A 27,465-nucleotide genomic window follows, 5' to 3' on the forward strand; every position below is an offset into this window, starting at 1 on the left:
ACTGTTGGCAGCGGGCGACGTTTTGTAGGGCGCAGGCACGTGGGGACGGATTTCCCCAGGGATTTGCTCAGCCCTCTGAAATCCCCCGGGGCTCCCGAGCCTTCCCAGGTACCGAGGCCGGCTGCAACGTCACGCCCCAGCTCCCCGAAACGGCGCAGGGCTCGGTGGAGGCGCCCGTTTCAGCGGGGGACAGAGACCACTGGGGTCTCTGGCTCGTGGCCACATCTCATGCTTACACCCCTGAGAACTGCAGCTGCTGCCCACGGAGGACAAAAATCCTGCTAAAGTGGGATTTTCCAAGCTCGAAAGGATCGGCTTCTAAATCCTCACTGAAACATATTGCTCGGCTTTACTGAGCTTACTGCTGTAAGGCCGAGCAGGGTGGCTGCAGGAACATCTGTCCTGTCTCCCTCTGTCCACCCCACCACGGGGCTGGAATCATGGCTGTCACCTCCCGCAAAGCAGGTGGGGTCACTGGGATGCTGCTAATTGTCCTTAGAGAATCCTTAAATCCTCCATCTCACACCGGTCAAAGCCGTGCTCAGCGCTGAGCCCAGCTCTGCCCCGCTGCGACCGCCCAGGCTGGGAACAGCAACTGGGATCTGCTTTTACGGTGACACGCAGCCGATATTGTCACCCTCCCGGCCCAGCGACCTTGCCGTTGCGCCAGCTCTGGTAGGGGCAACGTTTCAAAGCAAGTCGGTTGCGTGCGCACCGCGGAAAGAAAACGCCTTTGTGCTGGCGGATCCCCGGGACAAAGGAAAGAGAAGCGGGTGGGCGGGAGAGCTTGCTGAGAGCTGCCCTGCAGCAGGCCGGGTCCAGCGAGCAAACCCCTGGTGCTTTCAGCTCTGCTTTTAAAAGAGGGTGAAACCTCAAGGCAGCCTTTTCAGCCACAACAGGCATCTCTGTTTTGGTCTTTGCGCTGTTTGAAAGCCCAGCTGAGGCCCTGCCTGCTCCAGGGCCAGAGCAGAGGCACCAGGTCAGGCCCACGTGCTCCTGCCCAACCCTGGGCTCTTGCTACTGATGCTCTTTCAGGTTATTAAAGTCAAAATCAAAGCAGGGAGTTCGAGCAGGAGCCCCCGAGGACCAGAACCCTCGCTCTGGCTACCAGGAGCCACAGAAGAGCCCGGTGTCAGGGCTGGAGGGGGTACCCAGCTCCCTCTGTGGTCAGGAGGGAGAGGTGAGCATCTCGAGGGGTGACCCAAGCCTCTGAGACAGGGCGGCTGGCGCTAGATGGACCCAGCTGCCCTCAACAAAGAGGAGAGATGGACTGAGATGTTGCTTCTTGCTTGGTGACACCCCAAGGTGTCATGTACACCCCCCTCTTTACCCCCTCACACCCCATCAGGCTGCCCACGGGGAAGCTCCAGGCACCGGAGATCAGCACCAGGCAGGTCACGAGGGCTCAGGAGCAGACGGACATCGGTCATCCATGCGGAATCCCTGGCAGCTGACACTCACCTAAGAGCAGGAACTTTCTGCTGTCCCCATAGAGCTGCTTCAAGTTGATGCAGAATTCATGGATCGAAGCCCCGTTGCGATACTCGTGCAGGAGCATTGCAAACTGCTGGATCTCCTGGGAAGAGAGTTTCGTCCGGAGCTGCAGAAGAGAAGCACACTGCCAATGTCACTGTTTTGGTTTTTTTTTTTTTTAGGAGGAAGAGACAATGGGAATCCTGGGAACGGCGTTTACCAGATGTATTGCTATTTGGTAAGAGCTGCAGTAATGAACCAGCTCATCCCGATGGAAAAGCAGGACGGGCTGGTACAACCCACTACTGAGCTGGCAGCTTTCAAACGGGGACAAACACAGGGACCATGACTCCTGAAGCGATGGCCCTGGCGGGACGTGTCCCAGCGTGGGCCGAGGGGGCAGGGATGCTCCTGCAGGAGAAGGATGTGAGCCCATAGTCAGGTCCCACGAGGCCTCCAAGCACACTTTGGATGAAAAGGAGGTTCCTACACTGGCACGGGCTCACGTTCTACACGCCGAGGCAACGAACCCAAATCTCAAGAGCACTCAAACACCCCAAAGGGAAGAAAACCCCCTCCCAAGGACGCCCTACCGTCATCATGTAGTCCTGGAGCAGCTCTGTTGCCGTGGTGCTCAGCTCGCTCTCGCTGACTGTCTTAATGTGGGGAGACTGTTGTGTGGAGAAGGAAGAGGGGGAGTTGTCACCTGCGTCCAAGGTTTCTGGAAAGGAACTGAAATGCAAATGGCTCGTGAGTTCTCCAGAGCTCCTCGGGCATCGCAAAGCTCCTGCAGCACGGAGGACTTGAACTACATCATTTTGGTGACCCACAGACAATGAAGCCCTGCCTCCAACTGCTTTCTCATTTTGGAAGAGAGCAGGGAAAAATCTCAAAACGCCTTATTTTGGTGTTAAATGTGAAATTTTCAAGCACCATCAGCTGATTTTAAACAACCAGTTTGTGTGTTGGGTTTTCAGCCCACGAACCGTTTCAGCGGTCACCAATTCAAGTGGGGGAAAAAGTTCCCAAAAGAAAGGGTTTCGGGTAAAACGTTTCTCCTGACCCCAGCCGGACTTCACCACGGCAGGCGGGCGAGCGTCGCGTCCCCGCTCTGCTGACGCAGGGGACTGCACGTATGTTGTGTACGTGACCGTCTCTGGAAACCCGTGGCAGCAGAACAATCCCGCCACGGGCGCTGCGGAGGCAGGGACCGCAGCTCTGCAAGTGGACAGTAAAAACAGGGCCCGATGTTTCAGCCAGAGTGAGCAGAAGCTTTTCAATCTGCAGAGCGCAGCGGTTCCTGCTTTGGGGGCTTTAAACCTGGCAGCGAGGCTGCACTAATAAGGCCGAGGGCCGAGCGAGCTCAGCCTAGCACGTTGAACTTACAAAGTGCTTGCTTCCGTTTCGTAAGATTCCTTAACGTCCACTTTTGTAGAAGAGTCATCTGCAAGGAAAACATTCGAGATGTGGCGTTTGAGAGGCAGAAACTCGGAGCTTTCCCCAGCCCCTGAGCTACACAAACATGCTGATTCCTGACTCGGCTTTCACAGCTGGAAGGTGAGAGGCAGCGAGGCCGGGGCTGAGACGGTGCTGAGCGGTGTCAGGGCTGGATACAGACTCCGCAGAGACGCAGAACCACAAAGGGGTGGTTTTATTAAGCGCCTCCATCCAACGTGAAGCAAAGGGTGTGGGGTAAAAGGACGATGGCTCGTGTCCCAGGGCCCAGCAGGCAGGAGGTGGCCCTCATGCCTGTCCAACTCGCACATAACTAAAGCGGAGGGGTGGGGTTTTTTCCCAACACCATGCAGGAGGGAAGGGACCAGGCTGGGCTAGGCTGGCTCTGGCCTCGGAGGGTGGCAGAAAAGAGGTAAGAAACAAGCAACCGGGGAGAGCATGGACTCACCGCTGTGTAAGGACATGTGCCGTGTCGGCGTGGACGCCCCATCGAATATTGCTCTGTCCAAGAAGTCTATCGTGGACTCAGTGTAAACAATCTGGAAGACTTGGCTGAGAAGTGAGCACAGCTCCTCGGCAGTCACCTGGGGAGGGAGCAGAGAAGGGCTGGTGGAAGGCAGAAGGTCCCATGGTGGCCTTTCTCTTCGGCTCCCTACGATGGAAGGGTGTTGTCCTCCCAGGGAGGACAGGGAACCCACGTGTCCAAGATCCCGGACACTGCTCGACCCACAGGGTCTCCAGGGCTGGAGGTGACAAAGCTCGAATCTCCTTAGCTGGAGATTCTCCCCTGGGCTTCTCCTTGGTGCTAGAGGAGATAAACCCCTGAGATATGTCACCCCTCATCACCCTCCCAAACTGCCAGAGAAGCATCCCAGCCCTCTTGAACTGGCCAGACCCAGGCAATAGGAGATGGGATGCTCCATCGTCAACTCACAGCTATTAATTAGCACCCAGATTTTGTCTTGATGCTCTGTCCTACTCAGTTCAGCTCCCTGGGATTTTGACTACATAACCTACATCCCAAATAGGTGCAGGCACCCCAGAGAGGGTTAGAGCTGAAAACAAGGTGAGCAAAGCTCCACCCGGCAGGGTTCCTGCTCTAGAAGTAGGAGCACACAGGCAGAGATCGGAATCTTCGGATACTGGATGAAACAAATTTCCAGGTCAGCATCAGGAAAATGCCCCAGTTAGCAAAATCCTATTGTGGGAGAGATTCAGTTGTCTTCACAGATTTCCTGCTGCTGGAGAAAGCTCTGGGCAGCAGGCATCACCACCAAGGGAAAATCATCTTCTGATACCCTCTTGTGCCTGAATCAGGTCCCAGGGCTGGGGCAGGGACCAGGTTTTCTCCTCTGGGTAGCACCTCGTGCACCAGCAAAGCCCAGCCCACACCCTGCAGTTTTAAAACAGCCTCTGTGTGTCACACAAGGTCTGGCCAGGTACCCATCTGGTCACGTAACAGAGGGGACATTTGGTGAGAGCAGGATGAGGCCACCCTGGGGCTCATGGCTCTCCACTGTCAACCCCAGAAGTTGTGGCTACCCTGTCTAAGAGCCTGAAAACCTCCCAGCAATCCCAGTCCCAGCATCGTCACAATCAGGAGAGTGACTCTGGAGGCAACCCCAGTGTGGGACAGAGTTTTAATGGAGTGTTTTGAGTCTTACTTTGTTCTCTGTAGCCAGGACCACCAAGCAACAAGCTTCGACAGGAACCACCCCGCTCTCAGACAGCGAGCCCGAAGTAAGCGCTTTGGAGCTTTCGGCACAGAGACTCTGGCTTGGGGAGATCCCGGGGTCCTGAGCTGAGAAAGAGAGAAATCGTGATGGAAAGGTCGACGTAGGGAGAGAACAGAGTCCTCATGCGGCGAGAGCTGTGCTCTGAGCAGGCTGCCTGTGGGCAGAGCAAAGTCCCCAGAGCAGGAAAGCAGAGGAGCCCACAGCTGGGAGAAAATGCCAGGAAATCCACCCAAATGCCGCCCAGGGCCAAAGTCTTTGAATGAAAAGCTTATCGTTTAGAGCTGGTTTCTGACAACTCTGTAAATCGCCGTCTTCGTTTCCATGGCTTAGCCAGTCTCAGAAATCCATCAGCAGAATTACAGCCTTCTAAATCACTTACTCATTTATTCTATAGACTGTCCTTTGCTGTCACAGGGTTTATAATCCGATAAGTCTCTGTCATTACATCTTCTAAGTAGCTCAGTGTTCCCCAAATGCTCCAGCCCACACCCACGCAGGTTTGACACACGCAGAGCTGCTGGGGACAGATTCGAGGCCCTCTCCAGGTGTTACAAGACGTGAGGTGTGTCAGAAATGGGGGGCATCACCCCAGTTATCCAACATTTAGACATCCAACATCATGATGAAATCCTCCCAGCGACCTGCACAAGGGTTGCGAAGAGATGGGCAGGGCCTGGAGGAGCTGCCTCTACCTGCTCTCCTTGCTGACACCCACAGAGGGGAGAGGGATGGGCAATGCAGAATAAACTGCTGCACTTTTCTGAGAGTCAGTAAATGACAGCTCTCGGCTGGGGTCTGGCAGTTGCTGGAGCACGGGCTGTGGGAGGGATTTCTAAGCTGTACGTGAGCTTGAACTTCATCTCTGGACACAAGCCAGCCCAGCTCCAACGTCCTTCATCTCTCCCAGCAGCTCGCTCTTCTGCGAGTCGTAGCGGTGTCGGGAGACACACGTACCCCCACTCCTTCCTCTGCCCCCACTGGAAAAGGATGGACTGAAACAACTCAAGGCAGGAGACTAGATATAAAGAAGAAATTTTTTTATGATGAAGGTAGAACAGGTTGCCCAGAGAGGTGGTAGATGCTCCCTCCCTAGAAACATTCAAGGCCAGGTTGGACGGGGCTCTGAGCAACCTGATCCAGCTGAAGATGGCCCTGCTCATGGCTGGGGGGTTGGACTAGATGATCTTTAAGGTCCCTTCCAACCCAAACCATTCCAGGATTCTGTGAAGGACACCACTTGTTTTGCTCTGTTCTCATCCACCATCGCCTTTGTCCTGTTCCTGGTCAGGCCGGCTGCTGTCCTACACAAGGACACTCCTGGCTCTGCCCCACAGCCCCAAAACACACGGCAACCCCGAAACACAAGGCTACGGCCGGCCCGTGCTGGCCACAACCTACCTGTTTTCAGCACGACCAAGTGAGCGGAGTCATCTCGGATGTAGGAAACGGACGCGATGTCATGGATGGGGACCCTGAGGATGAGATCTTCTCCATCCCGCCACACCAGCTTGATGTTGTAGGCAGAGAGGCTGATGACAGCATCGTGTTCTTGGGTCAGCTGCCCCGGGAGCTGGTGCGCTCTCTAAAATAAACACATTTACATGGATTTGCTGAACTGTTTCCCCTCTGGTAATGGTCTGGTAATGGGCTTCCCTCCCACGTTTGTAACACCAGGATGGAGGACACCAGTTAGACCAGGACCCAGCCCGGAGGAAGCTCCACAAGTCTTTTTTTTTTTTTTTTTTCCACGCTGCATGTTAGATAGAGACAACGCAGAGCGGGTCACTCAACAGGCTGAGCGCTCACCTTTGCATTATCGATCAAATGCAGGATTTCCGTGCGGCTGGAGGGATTCAGGTACCCTGGGATGGAGGTGAGTTGACCTAAATACTGGAAAAGAAGAGCCAAACCATTACTACAGCACCATCAACACAGAGCAAAGGGCTGGTGCCCCAAGCCCCCATTTAGAAGCTGCTAAATACACCTACGTATGGAAGATCTCTTGTGCTTTTAAGTTATCCTCATGCTATATACAGTTATATACAAGCCTCAGATGTTACCTTCACTTCTTTCTCGATGTAGTCATTCAGCAGCACGTCTGGTTCGACGCGGTCAGGCAGGGACACCACCACCGTATGTAGAGGCCGTCTCTCCGTAACCTTCTCCTGGGCTTTTTTATCCCGACCTTTTTCACCCTTCAGGAAGACTCGTTTGAAAGGAGACACTATTCCAGGCTGAGGAGAGAAAGGGAAACGTCGTGGTGTTGGGGTTAAGGGCATTTTCTGCACCAAAAAGGGGAGCGCCCACTGCCCGGTGCTCCTTCAGCCCGTACGTCTGCACTCACAGCCTGGTTTTACCAGCCCCGACCACCGCACAGACAGGCTGGTTTTAGAGCTACAAATCCACAAGTGCATCATCATCCACCGAAAACCCCTTTCCCATGACACGTCGCAAGAATACAAGTGCTGATAAGTGCCCGCTACCAAAATGGGATGTTTTTCCCCCAAAGTCACGATGTCCAACCTGTCAGTTAAGAACAAATACTAACGTACATCCAGATGAAGAGCTGTAAGAGCAAGCAAGACACGGCCACATGCCAAACTGGCAGGCTTCCTCCTCACTTTGGCATAATTTTGTATTTCACTCAAGCATTTGCAGCGAGCAACTTGGCAAAGGATTGCAAAAGGAAAAGGCAGAGATGCTGCAAACTTGGCCGAGGTCTCCAGGGAGACCCACAAAGGCAAATACACGACCCAGGAAACAGCCTCCCCTGGGAAAAAAACAGGTCTTCACGGGTCCCAAACCCTTGAGGGCTGGGTTTGGTAAAAAACTGGGAGGCAACACAAGTCCAGACAGCAGCAGCGTGCACACACGGGCTCCCAGCTATAGAGGGAGCATCACCACCGTCCTACCATGGCGCTGGAACGCCGCGAGGGAGCCGACCTGTGGTAGATCCCCACCAAGCTCCACACCAGCCTGCCCGATGGCTAAAAACTGGGAGTGTGCGTGGACTTCTCTAACTTCAAGTTTCCCAGCCCAAATGGATGTTTTGAAGGGGGAGATGCAATGCTCGGGATTCACAGCGGCGTTAAATGTCAGTCCGGAGGGGGAAGGCAGAGCTCCTCGGTGGCCTCGCCGGCTCCGATGCCTCACATGTGCTTGGCTCCGGCTGTCCCACCCCACAGCAGTGATGGTCTCTGCTTCCCACTCCTCAGGGCAACCCCACTTTGGCTTTCCTGATCCTCACGGGCAAGAAAAAGGACTCTATGATCTGCAGAGGCAGAAAAGATGCTTCAAAAGGTGAATTAATTAGATATAAACCAAGTGCTCCTGCTCAGAAAAGCGTAGAGCAACCTCAAAGAGCAGCAGGCTCCAGCAAATTGAGCTCATCTCTTCCTGCTGCCCAGCGCAGGACCTTGCCTTGGAAACCACCGTCAAGAAGAACTATTGCAGATCCTTCACCTAAACTGCTTGAGCCTTGCTGCAGTACATTCTATTCGGTGGGGGACTGTCACTCCCATGTCACCGACTGCCAGCAGTGCCGCTCCTTGCACAGCAGCGTGTTCGGGTGCACGCGTGGGACCTGCTCCCATCAGGCAGCTTCAGCCTCTCCTGCTGCTTTTTTCAATGTAGGCAAGCGTGAAAGATCTACAGGAGCAAGAGAGATCAAAGCTAGACTGAAATAAATTGTTGTACTAGGACAAGAAAGTGGGCTGGAAAAGCTCCTGGTTGAATCATAGAATACCAGGTTGGAAGGGACCTCAAGGATCATCTGGTCCAACCTTTCTTGGCAAAAGCACAGTTTAGACAAGGTGGCCCAGCCCCCTGTCCAGCTGAACCTTAAAAGTGTCCAGTGTTGGGGAATCCACCACTTCCCTGGGGAGATTATTCCAGTAGCTGGTTGTTCTCATGATGAAAAATTTTCTTTCTGTGTCCAGCGGAACGTCCCCAGGAGTAACTTGTACCCACTGGCCCTTGTCTTTTCCACGGGACTCCTTATAAAAAGGCAGTCTCCATCTGCTTTGTAGCCACCCTTTAAATACTGAACATGGAGATAAGGTCTCCCTAAGCCTTCTCTTCTCAAGGCTGGACAAACCCAGATGTCTCAGCCTTTCCTCACATGGCAGGCTGCCTGGTCCCTCGATCATCTCTGTGGCCCTCCTCTGGGCTCTCTCCAACTTTTTTTGCACAGCAGGGACTAGAACTGAACACAATATTCCAGGTGTGGCCTGACAAGCACTGAGTAGAGTAGGACGATGACTTCTTTATCTCTGTGGGCAATGCCCTCTATACAACCCAGCATCCCGTTGGCTTTCTTTGCCACAGCAGCACACTGTTCACTCATGTTGAGCTGGTTGTTCCCCAGGACTCCCAGGTCCCTTTCCACAGAGCCGCTCCCCAGCTGGGTAGATCCCAGCCTGTGCTGCACTCCTGGATGATGTTTTCCCAGGTGCCAGACCTTGTCCTTGCTGAACGTCAGAAGGTTCTTGTCAGCCCACTCTTCCAGCCTGCCCAGGCCTTCCTGCAGGGTGGCTCTCCCTTCCCAGTGTCCACTTCCCCACCCAGTTTGGTACTGTCAGCAAACTTCATCAGGGGACACTTGATCCCATCATCCAGATCACTTATGAAGAGATTAAACAGCACTGAGCCCAGTATTGATCCCTGGGGGACCCCACTTGTGACAGGAATAGTATTTCCCAGCTCCCAGAATGAGTCAGGCACCACAAGGACGTTGGGGACAGCCCAGCCTTGAAAAACATCCCTTGGACCAGGGAGATAAAAATAAAAGAGAGTTTATAGGACAAAAAGGGACAGAAAACACAGCTACACAATGCTGGCCTCGTGAAACAGCTCTGCCTTTGCAGCAGCAGGACCAGCACGGCCAAGCACTGCAGATTTTAGGGACGGTGTCGCTCCCTTCAGCTCGGCTCCCGAAATGGAGCATCACCCCGTGCTGCGCAACCCAGGAGGTGGGACCATTCCTGGTTCCAGACAGAAGAAAATCCTGAACGCAACAGGTCTGTTTGCTAAGATGGGAGTGTGGGACTCGACTCCAGCTCTGGCACCCCAACTACGAGGGTGTCCAACCCCAAACCTTGGCTGCCGGTGTGTAAAGCTGCCGTCCCACCAGCAACTTTTAGGATTCAAAGCAGAGAGATGCAGAAATCTGGCACCGGCGTCAGGGTTGTACCGCAACGGTTCCCCAGACACTTCCCCTCCACCAGCCGGGGTCTGGCAGCTCCATCTCGCTTACACTTCCCTGTGCTGAGGCTGCTGGATCTGGCCCAATCCGTATGGAGCAAACCTGAAGAAACTCCCGCTTGCCCCTCGAGGATGCAGGCAGCCCACGAGCCCTGAAGGAGGATTTGGGGAGCCCAGATCCAAGGCGGAGGCATCACGCGGCGTGACACAACGTGAAACAACAGCTTCTGCATTTCTGGGAACTGATATAAAACTAGCACCTACCTCGTTCTCCATTGAAGTGCCCGGCTACGGAGAGCAGAGCCAAACCGTGCCGGCGCGGAGCCTTTGGTGGCTCACCGAAAGCACCTCCCGTGGGGGGAGAGGAGCTGCTACCCTCGCCTCAGGGGCTTCCGAAGCGCGTGGCCTGTGCCGAAGGGCTGGCAAACCCGTGAGCTTTCATTCGCGGCCAGGAAGTGCAATAACCACAGTTTCCTTCTGTTCTGCGCAGCAACAGCGACAAAATAAAATTGTTGGTTAAGAATCAGCAAGGTTTGGCAGCAACGGGGCCGGGCGCGAGGCGAGGTGAGGCGCAGAAGCCCATTTTGCAAAGCTCGATCCCATGCCTGGCTCGTGGCCATGAGGTCCCACCTCCTGCACCCCTAAACCCCTGGAAACTCCCCGACAGCCTTTGCCACTACAGCCTGGACTTGCACCCAGCATGGAAATATCCCCATCCCACGGGAGATTTTAACCCTGGCTTCTCCTCTGAGTTTCAGAGCTATTTTGTTCTCCAACATCTACTGAGACCAAGGGCTGAAAAACTTTTTCAGGGCCTGTATTTCAAGTCCTTAAGTCTCATGTTTGAAAAAGCAAAGCTTGGGAATGAGGTTAAGAGCTCCCTGCCTGAGTCACAGCCTCCCAGGAGGCACTTTGGGAGAGCACAAAGTGTTCAAGCGAGCCTTGCTGGGCTCAAACGTGAGCTCAAGACTCAGGCTCAGAGGCTTAACAAAAACAAGTTGCTAATTTCACAGATGGAGAATCAAATTAAAAAGGCGAAGGTGGTGATTTCCCTGATGAAATCCACCCATTGAGCAGAGACAAGAAGGTCGGCTGGAGAAAAAGCACCTGAAGACCTGCCCGGCTGCCAGCCACCCGCAGCCCCTCGGCGCTTGCACCGAGTGGATTCCCACCTTAGGACACAAGCAAACCCCTCCAGCACGCTGCCTAGTTAGTAGGTCTGGGGAGAGGAGGATCCCCTTTCTCCTTAAAACCCATAAAATAGAAGCTTGTTTTCTTTTTTCCCCGCTCTTTACCCACAACTGCAATCCCTGAAGGTGATTTCCCAGCCCACCTGCCTGCAGGTCTCTCTTACACCTTGAAGTCAGGAGGTTACATGAACATCTTGTTGGATTTGGCATTTTGTGGAGAGCTGCAGCTCCCAACAGAGGACACAGACCAACGCAGTCACTCCTCTGGGCCTCCTGCTGCTGATGGCTCCCAAATTCAGGAGGAAAACAGTCATTTTATCCACTTAATGAAGCATTTGAGACTTGACTAATTGAGAGAGAGCATCTCACGGCTGGGTTTAGCCTGCCAGGCCAGTCTGACAGGGAAAGGCACGCCATCGGGCAGGGGAGGGGGCTCTGTGAATGGCAGAGGGGCTTTGGTTGGGCATTTTGGGGAGACCCAGCTCACCCAATGTACGTTCACATACGTGTGAATACGGAACGCTGGCAAGGAACCAGGGTGAAGAGTGCCCCACTAGCGTCCCCCAAAAACCCACCAGGGCACATGGCTCTGGTGAGTGCCAAGGACCAGCTGCCACCAGGCTCCAGGGACACTCCTGGCCATGGCCAGCCCCTCCTCAGATTTAGTGGCCCAGGTGCAACAGGTCCCCTTGGCCACATCACCTGCTCCTGCTCCAGGAGCTGCAAAGTCAATGGAAACAGGACAAACCCTCAGGAAAAAGCCCAGACTTAAGCCCCCAGCCTAGGTTGGACACAGCCACGAGCCATCAGGAGAGAGATGGAAACACGGCACAGCCCAGAGAACCCCTCATCATCCCAAGCTTCCCTCTGTGTCGGGATGATTCGTCCCTCTGATGCCATTTCTCCTGTCCGGGGCCAATAAAATGCATTAACAGGAGTTTCACCAACCCCACTGGCTACGTCAGGACTTGCCTGCAACTATCCACCTCTCAGGCCACCGGTGAGGTGTGAGGTGGCAGAGACGACTCCCTGCAAGGGCTGGTGCCACTTGCAGCAGCAAAACCTGGTGCCGTCCTGCTCTGCAGAAAGCCCAGGGTGCAGGACAGGCCAGGGGAGGTTGTTAAGCCAGTACTAATCTCAGGGAAGCCAGCCTGACCCCTGATCAAACCTTCAAGAGGCTGTTTGAGCAGGAGGCTCCATGTTCTCCTCCCCTCGAAAGCTCTTGAGGTGACTGGGGCTGGGAGGAGTTAAATCAAAGGAGTTTGCAACCTCATTAAGACCACACGCTGGCAGCTCTCCACGCTCCCCCCGCATCTCACAACACCGAGACTTCAAAAAATTACTTTATTTGGTGCCTTACATAAGCAGCCCCCAGCAAGACTGGGGCTCTCGCAGTGTAAGCACAGCAGGCCCCGGTCACATTAGAGGTAGGATGACCTTCCCTGTGCTGCTGGGAATAAAAAAAAAAAAAAAAAAAAAAAAAAAAATCAGAGTCCCCTGGATCGTGAGCAGCACCCACTTCATCAGGGTTTGCTCACCCCTCCCCTGCAAGCCCTGGCCAGCAGCACATCCTGTACGCAGCTCCCACTTGGGTCTCAGAAATCCCAAGAAAGCCATTTTTGGGAAAAGGGAGGATTTACACTTCATCTAGATCCTTATTATTGCAGCTGGAGCATTTGGAAAATTCCTGGGAGGGGGTTTGTTACTGGAGGCTGTCTGGCAGCCCTTCTTCCTTCACCTTCTACCAGGGGGTGGTGGCAAAGCCAGGAATTAAACCCTAATCGACTCAACACCAGACCACAGTGCAGACCAAGCCCTTCTCCCATGCCTCAGAAGCTCCTGGAAAACACATCTCTGGGACTGAGTGCAGGCAGGAGGTGCCAACCAGCTTTCACGCTGCTGAGCAACACCACGGCACAGGGGCTGCATTTCACAGGGGATGAAGCTGGTACTAGTGTAGTGCTTGTCAGCCACCGGTGCTGGAGTCTGGGCTGCTTTTACACGGGGACACACTGCTTGTATCCATCCAAAAGTCAATGAGGTTCCTGGACAGCCCCTTTAAATACGTTCAACCCTTTGAGCTGAACACAAAGGAGAAAGAGCATCCCTCGTCTTCGCAGCAGAAACGGCTTCTTAATCCCCTGGAGTGGATTATCTCAAATGCAAATTTGTAAGGCTAATTCTCCCCCAGCACATCTGTGTGGAGATTAAGGGAACCTGAGCTCTAACTGGCCACCCAGGGCTGCTGCTGGCCAGCATGCTTCGTGTCCCCAGGGACAGCCCGCCTCCCAAATCCAGTTATCCTGTTCCTAAAGGGACACAGGGCATGCTGGCTTCGGGCAAAGCCAGAGTGCTCCCCCAGAGAGCTGCCAGCAGCATCCCAGGAAACAGGCTCTGCTTCCGAGAGGATCAGAAAGCCAACCTCGAGCGTACGGATCCCGCGAAGGCTGCGCTTAGTGGAGGAAGCATCTGCACAAAGGGAGCACGTGATACAGCAGTGGGTGAAATAATTAACCAAGCCCCAAGGGGCTCTGGGTCAGGTTATTGCCAGCAGAGGAAATGAAGAAAAGGAGCACAGCGGCATGTGTGGAAGGACAAGAAGTCACAGGAGGTGCCTGTAATAATGAAATGTGAAACCAAGCAAGAAAAAACACATTCAGCATGTTTAGGGAAGACTTGGCTGTTAAAAAAATAAACTCCAACCAGCCTCCATCGTGGCAACGCCACAAAAACACCAGGTCTGTAGGTCCAGCTTTGCCTGCACAGAGCTTGAGCCCAGGCCAGGCTCCGCAGCACCAGCCACCGCACTCCAGGAGCCGAGGGTGACGAGAACGCCTGGGAATGACGACCTGGGAAAGCCAGACACGCGACGAGCCTGTACTGAGTATCCTTAAAGTAAAGCTGCAAGTGCACAGCCCTGCCAAAAGAAGGGTTTATTATTTACATTTCTTTGCTCCACAGAGAAGCGCTGCAATGCAAGCGGGACTGGGCGGGGGGGGGGGCTGGTTCAGGGCTGAGCCCCCAGGGAAACCCAGGCAGAAAGCAGAAAATAGCCTGGTTTTACACCAACCTTGCATTTGCCATTCCTTCACGCCACCTCAACACAAACACAAAGCTGCAAGTCGCCACAGGTACATCCTGATGCCGAGCGGAGGTTTATTTCCAAATGACTTCCTATTCCTCAGCCTCTTGGCAGAAGGAAGCTGCAACAGCCTTGTTTTGCTCTGCCTGACCGAGCCAGGTCCCCGTCCAGGTGGTGAATTACTCAGGGGTTCTCTCCAGCCCTTCAGAGCAACGCCAAGTTGCTCAGGCAATAAAACACCAGCTCCCCTCCTGATCTGGCGGTGACGGGGTTACAGCAGCAGCTTCTGAAAAAACATTTTAAACCAGCAAATGCCCCCCTGGTGCCTGGGGACCTGGCTAGAGCCCTTTCACAGCCCATAGCTGCTGCCTTTTCCTGCCCCTCCATCCTTCACACCAGGTTTGTATGGCCACGTTTAGGGGCAGAGACTTGGCCAGGAGTACCGGGGGGAAGCTGGGGCAGGGGGGGCATGGTCAGGGCCATGTTCAGTCCAAGGATGGAGAACCTGTGGCCTCCAGGGCAGCCTGTCCAGCATTTGACTATCCTCATGCTGAAGTTTATGATGTTTGAACACAAGTCCCTGTGTTTCAGTTGTCCTGACAGTGGGAAGAGCCCACACCTTCCTCCTTTTCTTCACTCCCACCATGAAGCATTTATACTCATTAATAAGATCCCCTTGAGCATTCTCCAGGCTGAACAGTCCCAGCTCTCTCAGCCTTTCCTCATACAAAAGATGCTCCAGGCCCTTCACCCTTTGCTGGACTCACTCCAGTACATCCCCATCTCTTGTACTGGAAGCCCAGTACTCCAGGGGATCACCTCCTGGCTGGTGGCCATCCCTGCCACCAAGGATGTGTTCCTGCCTCACGCTCACCTTGGTGCCCACCAAGAACTTCTCTGGTCCTGGACTAGAACAAAGCAAAAGGACACAACCAAGTACCAGGAACAGCTATGGGCACTGAAGTAGATGTGACCTCTTCTAGATCATCCCGTCCCTGGAATTAGGTTTACTTTGACTTGGGCAGTAGTCAAGCTCTTCCCCACCTACGTATTTGGACTTGCAGGGGGATGGTCAAGGAGATTGCTCCTGCCCTTGCTGTGCAGAGAACTGAGCCACTCAGGACGCCACCCTCAACTGTCTTCTACAACCCAAAATCCATGCTCCACAAGCAGCTCCGCAATGCATGCAACAGAGCCAAGCAGTTTCTCAGTTGTGTTTGAGTCACCCTGGGTTTCTGAGCAGGGATGCAAGGCTGGACAAACGTCATTTGGTGCTGACATGCTTTCAGGAAGATGGGATGGTCCCCACCACCCCAAAAGCATCACTCAGACCCCACCACTGCACATGGAGAGCTCAGCAACTCCGCAGGAAGCACAGAGCTGGCTTGGAAACCCCCTTGAAGTTCCATGCGGTATCTGGACTGAAGACCACCCATGGGCCACATTCCCATTACACGCCCCTTACTGCTTCCTCCTCATCCTGCTGCTGGGTTCAGAGCATCAACACCGCAGCGCACTGGCCAGCAACATCTTCCCAAAGGCCTTTTATTCCACTTTCCTCCCATTTTTGTCAACAGGAAGCATGTGATAAAGTGGTTAACTGGTGTTGGGGACTTATTCACATGGGAGGTGCAGCTAGATGAGGGTGTGTTGACATTCAGCTTGAGGAACTCCAGACAGGGCAGCTCCAGGTTCTTGGCACGCCGACATGGCTGCAGAAGAGCTGCTCTCCTCCCCACAAAGATATCTGGATGCTAAAACATTCAATCAAACCATTATTCAAGGGATTCCTTTTTGAAGGCAAGAGCTAAGAACGGCTTCAGCTTTTTATCAGCTTTAGCATAACGCTACAGCAAGGATTTAAGAGGGGGGCTCTGGATAATGACGCCAGGCATGGAGTCAAAAATTAATCAAGATGAAAGCTGCGGGCAGGCTGCCAAGGCTGTGAGCAGGAGGCCAGGCATTGCAGGGCAGGATGCCACTCTCTGCTAGCTCCTGTCCCTCTGCAAAGCCACGGCTATTGCCATAGACCCTTCCCCTTCGGCACCAGGAGGGTGTTGAAGCCAGATCTGCACCGCCTGCACCCCAATATGGCACATGGACACTGCAAAGAGTCCTTGGCTTCGTCTCACCGTGCAGAGCTCCACTGATGTCTGCCAGGATGAGGTTGTTGGAGAAAGGGACCTTCGAAGTGCATCCAGCAGCAGGCTGGCCAGAACGGCGTTTTGAAATGCATCTGCATCAGCCCAGCTTTGCATGTGGAGGGAGAAACAACATCCAGAAGGTTCCTCTGGTGATGTGCAAAGCGAGCAGAGCACATCCCATCCTCAGGGTGTCATCCAGACAGCAAAGTGCCCATGGCTGCTGCAGACTTCAGCCTCATGGGTGAGGGCCTACCTGGGCCTGAAGCTGACAGTGAAGAACATCTAAGCCAGGAGGATGCCAAGGATCACCTGGGGACCTGCAGCTATTCCTACGTCTTGCTGAAGAGTCATCTTAGACAACTCTGCTCCTGGGACTGGCAGAGCCAACCATGCTCAGCTTTGCGTGAGGCTGCATCTCAGCTTCACGTGGCTTCTCCAGCACAAGCCCGGCACGGTGACCACCAGAAAGGGTGGCTGTAGCGGCATCCCCTGCTCTCCCTGAGGAGCTGAACGTCTGAGACGACAGGGGTCAGGACTTCTCCTGAAGGATAAAGCTCGATTCCTTCGACAAGGAGGCTACAGAGCTCTTGCAGCGTTGCCCGTGGAGCAGATAACATGTAACTTTTGCATTTTAGTGCCAGCTATAAATAGCTTTGTGCTCACCAGGGCATGAAGGGTTTTGGTCGAGGTCCCTGTCCCTCCTCACCCCACCCTGCAGGAGGTTTTCCAGCTCCATTTGTTAGTCATCTGTCCCCCTTCTAAGTCAGGCCACTTTCCTCTGACCCAGCCAGCACATGGATCTTCTCAGAGACCATTTTGACCAGCTTGCAGGGAAGCCTCCAGAGGAGATCCTGCCACCCTGCCCAGCAGTTTTCTGGAGGGACAGTTGCTTCAGGTCCTCACGTGGCTCCACAAAACCCAGCTTTATCTCCCCTGGGCTGAATCAGAGACAGGAGCAAGGGGTCCCTGCTGGCCCCAGGACCTTTCACTCCTCCCCAGCTCCAAGCAGACTGATGCAGAGCTGACACTCACTGGTGGGATCAGTGAAATAAATGAAAAATTTATATTTCAGTCAAACACTGTGTTTGATTTCAAAGCCGCTCCTTCAAAGAAACATGTTATTAAATCCAAGTAATGTAGAGACACAATTTTCCTAAAAAGAGTGAGCTGGCACCCAAGTCAGTCTTAAAAAACCCCAAACAATGCAGCAGCTCAAGACTAAAGGCAACAGTTGCACAAAATCCACTTCCAAAACAAGGCTCAGCTCCGTGTTTTCACATTTCAGACCACCTTGCCAGCTAAGCCGGGCTCCAGGCGCCCTGACAGGATTTTCCTCTAAGACAAGAGGAAAGCAATTTTCCCTGGCTATTTTTAGGAGAGCCTTGTTCCTCCTCCCAAAGAGACTTCTACCGCCCAGCTCAACCCTCCACCCACAGTTTTCATCTCCGGGTGCGCGGCCGAGCCAGGCTGAGCTGATGCATCTGGAGCAAGAGGCTGGAGGCAGAGACACGCAGGGTGCTCACGCTGACCTCACTTAGCAGTTTGCTGAGGATCCTTCCTAAGCTAGGCTTTAGCCCAGGCTGTTCTGTATCACAGCATGAGCAGCTCATGATATCATGAAATAACAGCTCATGGGCTTGACTTAACCTCTTGCTGCCTCCTTTCCTGATTTCAGGAATCCATGTCTGCAGGACTGGACAGAGCTTAAATTCTAGGCTTAATTTAAACCCTGCAAACAAGAGATAAGAAATTGACACCTTCTTGCCCAGGCGATCCAGACCCGGCACATCCTCACTGCCTCTCCCCTCTGACATAGGTTGATCTTGAGGGGTCTTAGTGGTGGGAAGCAGCCTTCTACCAGCAGCACCTAGAAAGAGCTGGCCAGAGGAGGGTCTTCACGGGGCACGGCGTCAGTATCAGCTACACCTTTCACCTTTAGCATTTGCTGATATTTGTGGGAGAAAAGGGTGGCAAGATCAGCTTATTTGCAGCCTTATCGGCACAGGTTTTGGAGGAAGAGTTACTGTTTTTCAACAGTTTCCATAAGGTCCTGTCAAAATTCAGAGATCTGCTGTGTTGTATTTCCAGCAGATGTCTGGGAAGTCAAAGTCTCCCACAAGAACAAGCGATCGTGAGATTTCTCCTAAGTGCCTATAGAATATTTCATCCCCCTCTCTGTCCTGGGTGGGTGGCCTATAGTAGGCTCCCACTACAACATCCGCCCTGTTGGCCTTCCCCCTGATTCTAACGCAAAGACACTCCCCCCTGTCTTCACTACACTTGTGCTTAAAGCAATCACAACAGTCCCTAACATACAGCGCCACTGCACCACCTCTCCTTCCTTGTCTGTCCCTCCTAAAGAGCTTGTAGCCATCAGTTGATGCAGTCCAGTCATGGGAGACATCCCACCGTGCTTCTGTAATAGCCACGACATCATAATTCTCCTGGCTGGCATCACCCCAGGACCCATGAGCGCCGCACAGGTTTGCAGTCCGTGGGCCTTCCCAGAGCACCGTCGCTACTCACGGTCCTTCGTCCACGTAGACAACTCTTGCAGATCCATCAGCATCAGTCAATGCTTCGGTACAACCATCCCCCTGAGACCACATGTGTCATCTCACTTCCTAGTGTTCCCAGACAGTTGCAGAGATGATTTTAAGGAGGGGAAGACCACAATCCCCAGCCCAACTGCCTCTTCAAACCTTGGAAGCAGATGTGAAAGGCCACTCGTGCAGCAGGGTCCAGGAGGTAGATGGGCACCATGGGGAGGTCAGGGCACAGACACAGTCACCAGGCAGTCACAGATAAGGTGAAGTTCTAGCTTACTGGTGGTTTTCCTTTGAAGTCTCTTCCCAGTTGTAGGCCACCCAAGACCCCAGTAAGTCAGATAGCTTTGGTTCCACAGATGCCGAGGAAAGCATCCAAGAAGTTTTTGGCCTAAAAACAGACCATGCAGCCTTTTGGCATCTTCTACAGACAGCCAAGGCAGTGGATTCACCTTACAAGAGTCTGCAGCGCAGGTGAACACAAAAGCAAGGTTTAGGGGAAGGAGGACATCTCCCACCACCAAGGAAAGAAGCTTTGGGAGTGAGGATCAGAGGATTGAGGGGTTTGGGCAGGACAGTCAAACTTGTATGGCAGCAAACCAACACAGAAAGCCTGCAGAGGTCTGTCACGAGCTATGCCAGCAAAGTACACTCTTGTTACAGCAGCTAGAAGCAGGTCACCTGATTATCCCAAAGCTCAAGAGCGTTTGACACAAGGCTTTAGTCTTGCACAGCCTACAAAAGCCACCCAACTCCTCACTGAGGTAACTAAAAGACTGCTCAGCCTCAATGCAGTGCACAAACCGAGCATTTGGTAACACCGACTGCTCCAAGCCCAAAGACCCAGGAGCCAGGGGAGGGAAGGAAGCAGCGGCCACGGGGATGTCTAAGTTCCCTTGTGCCCAACCAAGCTGGAGGCCCATCCTCCAGCACAGCCACATTAGCTCCAGCTTTCAGAAGATTATTCCCATTCTTTGCATACTTGAAAGAGGAAAGGTGAAACACCCAGACCTGCAATCGTGAAGTTTATGGCTGGCTGCTGAGAGGATCACTTCACTGGGAAACATGCTTTGCATTGACTTGGCGTAGACATAAACTGCCAGGCAGGTTTTAGTCTAGACTGTCAGATAAAGGATCTGAGGAGGTTTCTGGCAGTAGGAAATAAGCTCTGGTTTGTTTTAGCATGTTTTCTGGGATGTGTCACTACTAATTTTTGTCAGTCCAAGGAGCCAAAATCCCTGCATTAAGAATGACATTTGCAGCTTATGCACCTTCAAGTCCTTTCCCCCCCCTCAGGACACAGACTGCACATCGTGCTGGGAGCACAAAGGGACCTCCTCCTCCTCCTCCCATAAAAACAAAAGGATGCGAAGCAGCACCAGCTCCTTCAGGATTCCTTAGAGGAAAGGTGGTTTGCAATACCCACGCAGCAAAAGCCCCCTCCGCAATCAGACACCACCTTTGCCCAACTGCTCATCCAGGCGCGTACCAGGCCGGTGGCCAGGGAGCCGGCTGTGGGAGAAGATTCCTGAGCTGCCTTTCCCCATCAGAGCCACCCAAGGAAACCCACAGAGGTGCCCAGCGTACCATCGTGTCAAGCTGTGCAGCTAAAGGGCAGGGCATTAAGCCCTGCGTATCTCCAGCAGAAGCTATCCAAAGATCGTTAATTTGGGCGGCCCACTCAAGTTCTCCAGATGACTGCTCAGGGTAGCTGTCCCTCTAGTCCCACTGAGGACACAGGGATGTCCCTGGAGAGCCTCAGCACGCCCAAACCCAAGAGCACGCTGAATATGATGTATGTATGATTTACAGCACGGAGGAGAATCGAGGAGTCTAGCACAGGGTGACTTGGGTTTGGGCCCACACAGCTCAACGATGACTTCCCAAGATATTTTAAGGCACCCTAGAACTACCTCCTCCCAAACCCAGTCTCCCCCTGCACACAAAGATCTCTTAACCACTGTTTTCTATGACTGAAGCCAGCTGAAGATGCAGCAGCACTGGTTTCCCTGCTCTAATCAGGCACCAGTCCTGCAAGGAACATCTCCTGAGGTGCCATCCAGCTCCCCGAGGGCAAGCTGCGTCCTAAATCCAGCCCTGCTCCAGCTTCAAGGACAACTCCAGCTTTATTTAAACTCTTCCAAAAGGCAGCTTGCAGCCTGTCTAGACCCACAGCTCATCTACCTCGGATGGAAACAAGCATCATTCAGACAGGTTGCATTTTTTCCAGCAGTAAACAACAAAAAGTTTTTACTCACAGGGAGGCACCTCAGCCTTTTTTTCCTTTCATGCCAGAAATCCAAGACTGTGTGGCATCTTTGAAGAGGACTTGGCAAACCCAACTTTTACTGGTTAAATTCTTCCTTGTCCTCTTAATATGTACCAGCTCTTTCTGCACAGCCAGGCTGTCCAGAACACCCCGGGAGGCACACCCTGCCAAACCCAACAGTATTTTAAGCCACTACATCACAAGATTAATGACTTCTCAGACTCTTCTCAAAAAGGCACTGATTTCTAAGAGAGATATGGAATATAGCCACCACGCTAGCACAGCTGTCCCAGCACCTCCTGCAACACCCACTGTTTGTTCCTCTCTACCAAACAAAGCTTTTGGCTGACAAACTGCACTCATACCACATAAGCTCCCAGATTCACACTGGCTGTCATCATCTTTAACAGCAAGATCCCCGGGAACGTGCCCATCGGACCCATCCCAGCAGGTTGTCACGCCCAGTGGGGGGAAAGGGATTAGACCCTCCCCTTCGGGCAGCACCAAGCTGTCAGACCAGGTCAAGGCATCTCAGGTGACTACCAAGGTTGAAAGCTCAGCACTGCAACCAAGGATTCTGTAATCCTGGAATGGTTTGGGTTGGAAGGAACCTTAAAGATCACCCAGTTCCAACCTCCCTGCCCCGGGCAGGGACACGTTCCACTAGCCCAGGTTGCCCAAAGCCCCGTCCAACCTGGCCTTGAACCCTTCCAGGGAGGGGGCAGCCACAACTTCTCTAGGCAAGTCCTCAAGCCCCTCCTATTTTACCTCCTTTTAGCCCTCTGGTCACCCAGCACACCCCACTTCCCAAGCTACACACCTACCAACACACACGAGAGCTTAAAAAAAGGGGTCTCTGACAATGGTGGGATGTCATAGAGGAACAGAAGGCACGTTTGCCAAGCTGTGTTCAGCTCCTGACCTCCACCAGCAGCTGTTGCCTGGTACATCCTACATGCTGGTGTCCCTCACCCCAAACACCTCCTTCCAGTGCTGGGGCTCACCCCAGGAGCTGCACATCTCCTTCCCTCAGCTCACAGAATCACAGAACCATCTGGGTTGGAAAAAGCCTTGAAGCTCCTCCAGTCCAACCATGAACCTCACCCTGACCGTTCCCAACTCCACCAGATCCCTCAGCGCTGGGTCAACCCGACTCTTCAACCCCTCCAGGGATGGGGACTCCCCCCCTGCCCTGGGCAGCCCATTCCAACACCCAACAACCCCTTCTGCAAAGAAATCCTTCCTAAGAGCCAGTCTGACCCTGCCCTGGCGCAGCTTGAGGCCATTCCCTCTTGGCCTGCCGCTGGGTCCTTGGCTCAAGAGACTCATCCCCCCTCTCTGCACCCTCCTTTCAGGGACTTGGAGAGGGCCAGGAGGTCTCCCCTCAGCCTCCTCTTCTCCAGACTCAACCCCCCCAGTTCCCTCAGCCGCTCCCCATCAGACCTGTGCTCCAGACCCTGCACCAGCTCCGTTGCCCTTCTCTGGACACGCTCGAGTCATTCGATGGCCTTTTTGGAGTGAGGGGCCCAAAACTGAACCCACTCATCGAGGGGCGACCTCATCAGTGCTGAGTACAGGGGTGAGATCCCTTCCCTGTCCCTGCTGGCCACGCTAGTGCTGATACAAGCCAGGATGCCATTGGCCTTCTTGGCCACCTGGGCACACTGCTGGCTCCTGTTCAGCCGGCTGTCAATCAACCCCCCCAGGTCCCTCTCTGACTGGCAGCTCTCCAGCCACTCCTCCCCAAGCCTGTAGTGCTGCCAGGGACCACTGCTGCTGCTCACCACTGCTGGACCCACATCTCCACAACACCCCAGCAGAAGACTAGCCTTTGCCTCTCTCCAGGCTGCACACAAACCCACATTGCCCTGCAGCCCTTCCTGGCCTGCACAGGCAGCCCTGAGCTATGCAGATACCCTGATGTTACTAATTAATCCCTCCAGCACAGTGCTAACAAGGCCTCGGCTTTCGGTTCCTGGAAGAAAAGGATGTGGAACCCTGAATGCTTTCAACCAAGAGCAACATGAATAACTGGCAGCTGGAAAACACTTCTAAGAGGAGATCCCAGGAAGCGTGCTTTGGAAAATAAACCCCTAGATCTGCTTTAGTAGTGAGGCCCCTTCAGTCCCCACCAGCAACATCAGAGAAACGTGGATCAGTAACTACACTCCCAGTACAAGTGAGGACGGACTGGATCATCTCCTCAGCCCACTGCTGAGCTCCTCAAAGCCCTACTCCTCCTCCAAAGAGGCAGCGACAGGCATGACCCAACGGTCCCACCTGGGACAGTGGGTCACAAAGGCAGCATCCCACCACTGCCAGCTCCTCACGTTAGCTCAGCCAGGCTCTGGATGTTTTTCCACATTTCCTACCTCTTGTGAACCCTCTTTGGAGAGCAGCTTGCACATCTCAAATTAAATCAGGAAAGGTGGCCATTTCCTCTTTTTAATAAAGAAATTATTTTACTAACCTAAAAGGTTACAGAACAAAAAGCAGGGAGGCCCTGAAGTTCACTTTGGCCGCTGTCCACACCTAGCAGCACGAAGTGCACAGTCTATGCCAGGTTTTACAGCTTCACATACCTGCTTTAAGAAAAGTCTGCTTGGTGAACCTTTACTGCATCAACACTAGAAGGGTTTGGTATTGTGCCTCTGGCTAGGTAAACACAAAAAGGTACTTTGGGAGACAAAGAGAAGCCTATTAAAAGGCTGGTGACCAAGTCTGGAAACATACTAGTCAGACAAGACTAAGCAGAGAATTTGAAGGACTTTATGGAAAACACCGCTTTTAAGTCTCTCTTCTGAACAGTATCAAAGCCAGTAAAACAGGATGAAGTAGAGCAGAATTTTATGCAAGTCAAACTAAATTTGAAGAGACATTTTGAGAAGTCTCTAATCTCTCTTTTCAAGATCTGGGCTTACCAGATATTCCCTCCATCCTCGCCTGGCTGGGCTCCCGTGCAGCCCCCACAGGGGTTTAGCCATTCAGTGAGCACAGACACGAGAAGTGCCGCTAGCACAAACTCCCAAAGCTGTTTTGAAAAGAAGAAGAGAGAAGCCACGCTGCAAGACAACAGCTCTCAGGGACCTGCTCATACATTTCTGGAGGTAGGTGACAAGGCAAGGGGGTGCTGCCCCCAACCCACCCACCTCCAGGGTTCACCCCGCTCCGACAGAGCAGCAGAGCTGCACATGTAACAGCCAGAGCCAGCTTTAGAAGCAAAGCAAGACAGCACAGACCAGAACTCGAAGGTTTTTATGCCAAAAGCAAGCTTCACAGCCTCGGTGAGGACCCATGCAGGCTGGCGGGTGGGAAGAGGGAGGTGGAGGTGAGAAGCCAGGGCAGGACCCTTTGGCTGGCTCAGCCACAGACAGAGCAGACCCAAAACCTCTCTGCAACTGCACGCGCTGTAGCTCCCCTCCGGAGGAGCGGGATCTGCTGGCTGCCTCTGGCCGAGGTGAGCATGTCGATGGTTCTGGCGGGACAAGGCTTCCCGACCTCGGGCACATGTGTAAGACAGCAACCTCCCGAGCCGGCCACCAGCAGAGTCCAGAGCCTACAGCTTCACCAGCCTGGCTCCTGACATTGCCTCTGTTAGGAGCCAACTGCTCAAGAAGATTTATTTACCTAAAATTTTGCCAAGACTTTGAGAAACCAGCGATTTAGGAATCCTTTTACCATTGGTATTCCTGCCCAGAGGAATTGGGTTGCAGAGGGGGAAGCAGGAGCTCTCATTACACACAGCCCGCAGGCAGGTCAGCCAGGCTCTGACCTTTCTGTTCTGCCTACTCAGGCGTCAGCAATTAGCTTGGCAGTTTCATCCCTTTCCATAAATCCTCTCACTGCTTTCCTGCCAAAGTTCATTTATTTCAGTTTTTTTTATTTACAGTGCTCTCTGCCCTGTAAATACACAGGCTGACCCACCTGAGGCAGCAGCTGCCTCCAGCCCGCTACAGGTCAGATCCAGACCTCCCATTTTGCCCAGTTCAGCCACCCAGAACCAAGAACTGCGTTAAGGAAACCACACAAACTCCCCTCATGCTACAGAGCATAACTAATCTCATTTACTTCAACCCCTAGTTCTGCTTTTACCTGTCCTTAAGGCGCCATGAGACAATGACACCAGGAGGGCCAATGCTTTTACAGAAGCTCATCTTCCCCTGGAAATACCAATCCAGCTGATGCGGGGAATTTTGGTTGTTCTACCCTGCCTCTGGGGAAATCTTAGCGTCTTAAAAGCAAGGCACCAAAAATAAAGATTAAGGCAAGAAGCAGCTGTAGTCTGAGATCAAGAATGTGAAATGAGTTAAAAATCCATGTGTCAGGCTCCCCACGAAGCCCTTCACTGGTGTCTGGGCTGGTCCCATTGGCACGGCATCTCCCAGTCCCCAGAGAGGAGGAAAGGACAGCCCCACGCTGTAACTCTTCCACCTGGAGGAATAAGCTGTTTCTAAAGCAAATGGGTACACAAGCTCTGCAGCCAGACTGACTGAGTGGCCTCAAGCTCTTTCTCCTTCATCCAAGTCTCACGGTTTAAAATCCCATCTCTGGCTCACCCCGTTGAGCAGTTCCAAAGCCCTGCCAGGCTCACCGAGGGGATTTGCCAAGCTGCAGGGACCGTGTCCGCAGCACGTCTTGCGATGCCGTCAGCCTGTCATCACCTCTCTGACTGCTGCTAGTGCCAAGCTGCTCCCTGAGGTCTACCTCCTGGGTCAGCCGCTCATGCTCCTCTGCTGCAGGTACCGCTCTAGACACAGGTATTCAGTTAAATGAGGGCAGATTCACACTAGACATAGGAAAGAAGTTTTTTTTATGATGAGCGTGGTGAGACACTTGCACATTTGCCCAGAGAGGTGGTAGATGCTCCCTCCCTAGAAACATTCCAGGCCAGGTTGGACGGGGCTCTGAGCAACCTGATCCAGCTGAAGATGGCCCTGCTCATGGCAGGGGGGTTGGACTAGATAGCCCTTAGAGGTCCCTCCCAACACAAACCATTCCAGGATTCTAACAGTGGGAGACTTACAAACTCAAATGGACACAGAGTGAAGTTTCAAAGGTGTTAACCCACTCCCCTTCGCCAGGCATATTGGCTGGGGAGGAGACTGTTCCTGTTCTGCTCTATATTCATGAAGCTTCATTAATATCTCGGTCACACAGAGCTCTCAGGATGCTCACTGCTACACAAGAGCATCTTGTTCCCACTTTAACTTTGGGTAGAAGATACCTGTGTGGATCAGGTTGGATCACTACTGCAGGTGTTTGAGGGCACAAGCCAGAGATGATGAACAGGAGATGCCACCAGCGAGGCCATCGGACAGCAGCAACCAGCAGCACCAGCACATAAGACCTCAGGCAGGTGCCAGTGCAGTTGGGCACCACAGACTGTAGCTGCCATTGCAGTGTTAGTACCCAAATCTAAAAGGGGCAAAGGAAAACTTCCCAGGTTTCCAAGGTTTCAGAGCAATGCTGATCCATCTGCGTGGCCTGCAAGGATGTTCTGATTACCTATGAGGATGCAGTGGTGTACTACGGTAGCCAAGATAAAGCACCCCGCTAGCCCTGGGGCACGGAGCCGATCAAGTATGGGGACGAGCACAACTTCATACCACATCTTCCTTGTTTGGTCAGTACGAGGGGCAAGTGCTTTTCCACAGTCACCGAGAGCATCACGAGACCTGCGGTCACCTCTCCTGACACCCCCCAGTGCTGGAGCCACCTTAAACTCTGTGGTTCTGCACAGAACATTGTCCCTTGATTTTTTTTTTTTGCTGCAACTAAATACTATGGTGAAAGGATCAAGAGGCACTGGAGGCTGATACGGCTTAGCAAAAAGTAAAATAAATGGAGATTAAGCATGTGCAAGACTGAAAAGCTGTCCTGGGAGCAGGATGCCACAGGCTGGGGAAGGGATTAGGGCTCTGACACCAGTGAGGAGATGAGTCTCTAACTCCTTGCTAAGTCACCGCTTTAAGATTTATGAACCTGGTGGTCCCACAGCAAACCTGGGGGCTTCCTGGTCATACCCCTGAAGAATGGGGCTCTGCAGCCTGCCACGGGTCCGTGGAGACAAGCCTCACACTGAAACACATCCCACAGGGCAGAGCTTTGTGTCTGCCGGCTCAGCCAGCCTGCTGAGTCCCTGGGCTGGAAATACAGAAACTGCAAGTTCGAGGAGGTCTCTGGGCTCAACAAACACCATCTCATCCTAGAACACTACTCCTGCATGGCTCCAGGCTTTCACCAGCACAGAAACAGGCTGCACCTCCGAAACAGAAAACATTATCTGCTTTCTGGAGGTTACACACACACACGGGAGACAGAGGCTTAAACCCAGAGTATTCAGTGTTGCTCTTCAAAACACAACTAAC

The 27,465-nt window shown here is 53.2% G+C and overlaps 1 protein-coding gene across 8 annotated transcripts in view; it reads right to left on the minus strand.

The window, feature by feature from the left end:
- Nucleotides 1–27,465, minus strand: part of CCM2 (CCM2 scaffold protein) — a 38,332-nt gene that overhangs the window by 2,237 nt on the left and 8,630 nt on the right. The window contains exons 1-10 of one of the 8 annotated variants that reach the window (XM_074871939.1): nucleotides 21,087–22,251; nucleotides 10,131–19,219; nucleotides 6,725–6,898; nucleotides 6,471–6,554; nucleotides 6,063–6,246; nucleotides 4,593–4,729; nucleotides 3,377–3,512; nucleotides 2,860–2,917; nucleotides 2,067–2,205; nucleotides 1,462–1,600 (exon numbers count right to left, since the gene is read on the minus strand). In XM_074871939.1, the coding sequence (XP_074728040.1) occupies nucleotides 1,462–1,600; nucleotides 2,067–2,205; nucleotides 2,860–2,917; nucleotides 3,377–3,512; nucleotides 4,593–4,729; nucleotides 6,063–6,246; nucleotides 6,471–6,554; nucleotides 6,725–6,898; nucleotides 10,131–10,142 (1,063 nt within the window). In that variant the 5' untranslated portion in view covers nucleotides 10,143–19,219; nucleotides 21,087–22,251. Of the gene's footprint in view, nucleotides 1–1,461; nucleotides 1,601–2,066; nucleotides 2,206–2,859; nucleotides 2,918–3,376; nucleotides 3,513–4,592; nucleotides 4,730–6,062; nucleotides 6,247–6,470; nucleotides 6,555–6,724; nucleotides 7,719–10,130; nucleotides 21,066–21,086; nucleotides 22,252–27,465 lie in introns of those variants that run through there. The other 7 variants (XM_074872105.1, XM_074872188.1, XM_074872022.1 and 4 more) reach the window with 7 other exon arrangements.

This window comes from Strix uralensis, chromosome 1 (assembly GCF_047716275.1).
Source record: "Strix uralensis isolate ZFMK-TIS-50842 chromosome 1, bStrUra1, whole genome shotgun sequence".
Taxonomy (NCBI): domain Eukaryota; kingdom Metazoa; phylum Chordata; class Aves; order Strigiformes; family Strigidae; genus Strix; species Strix uralensis.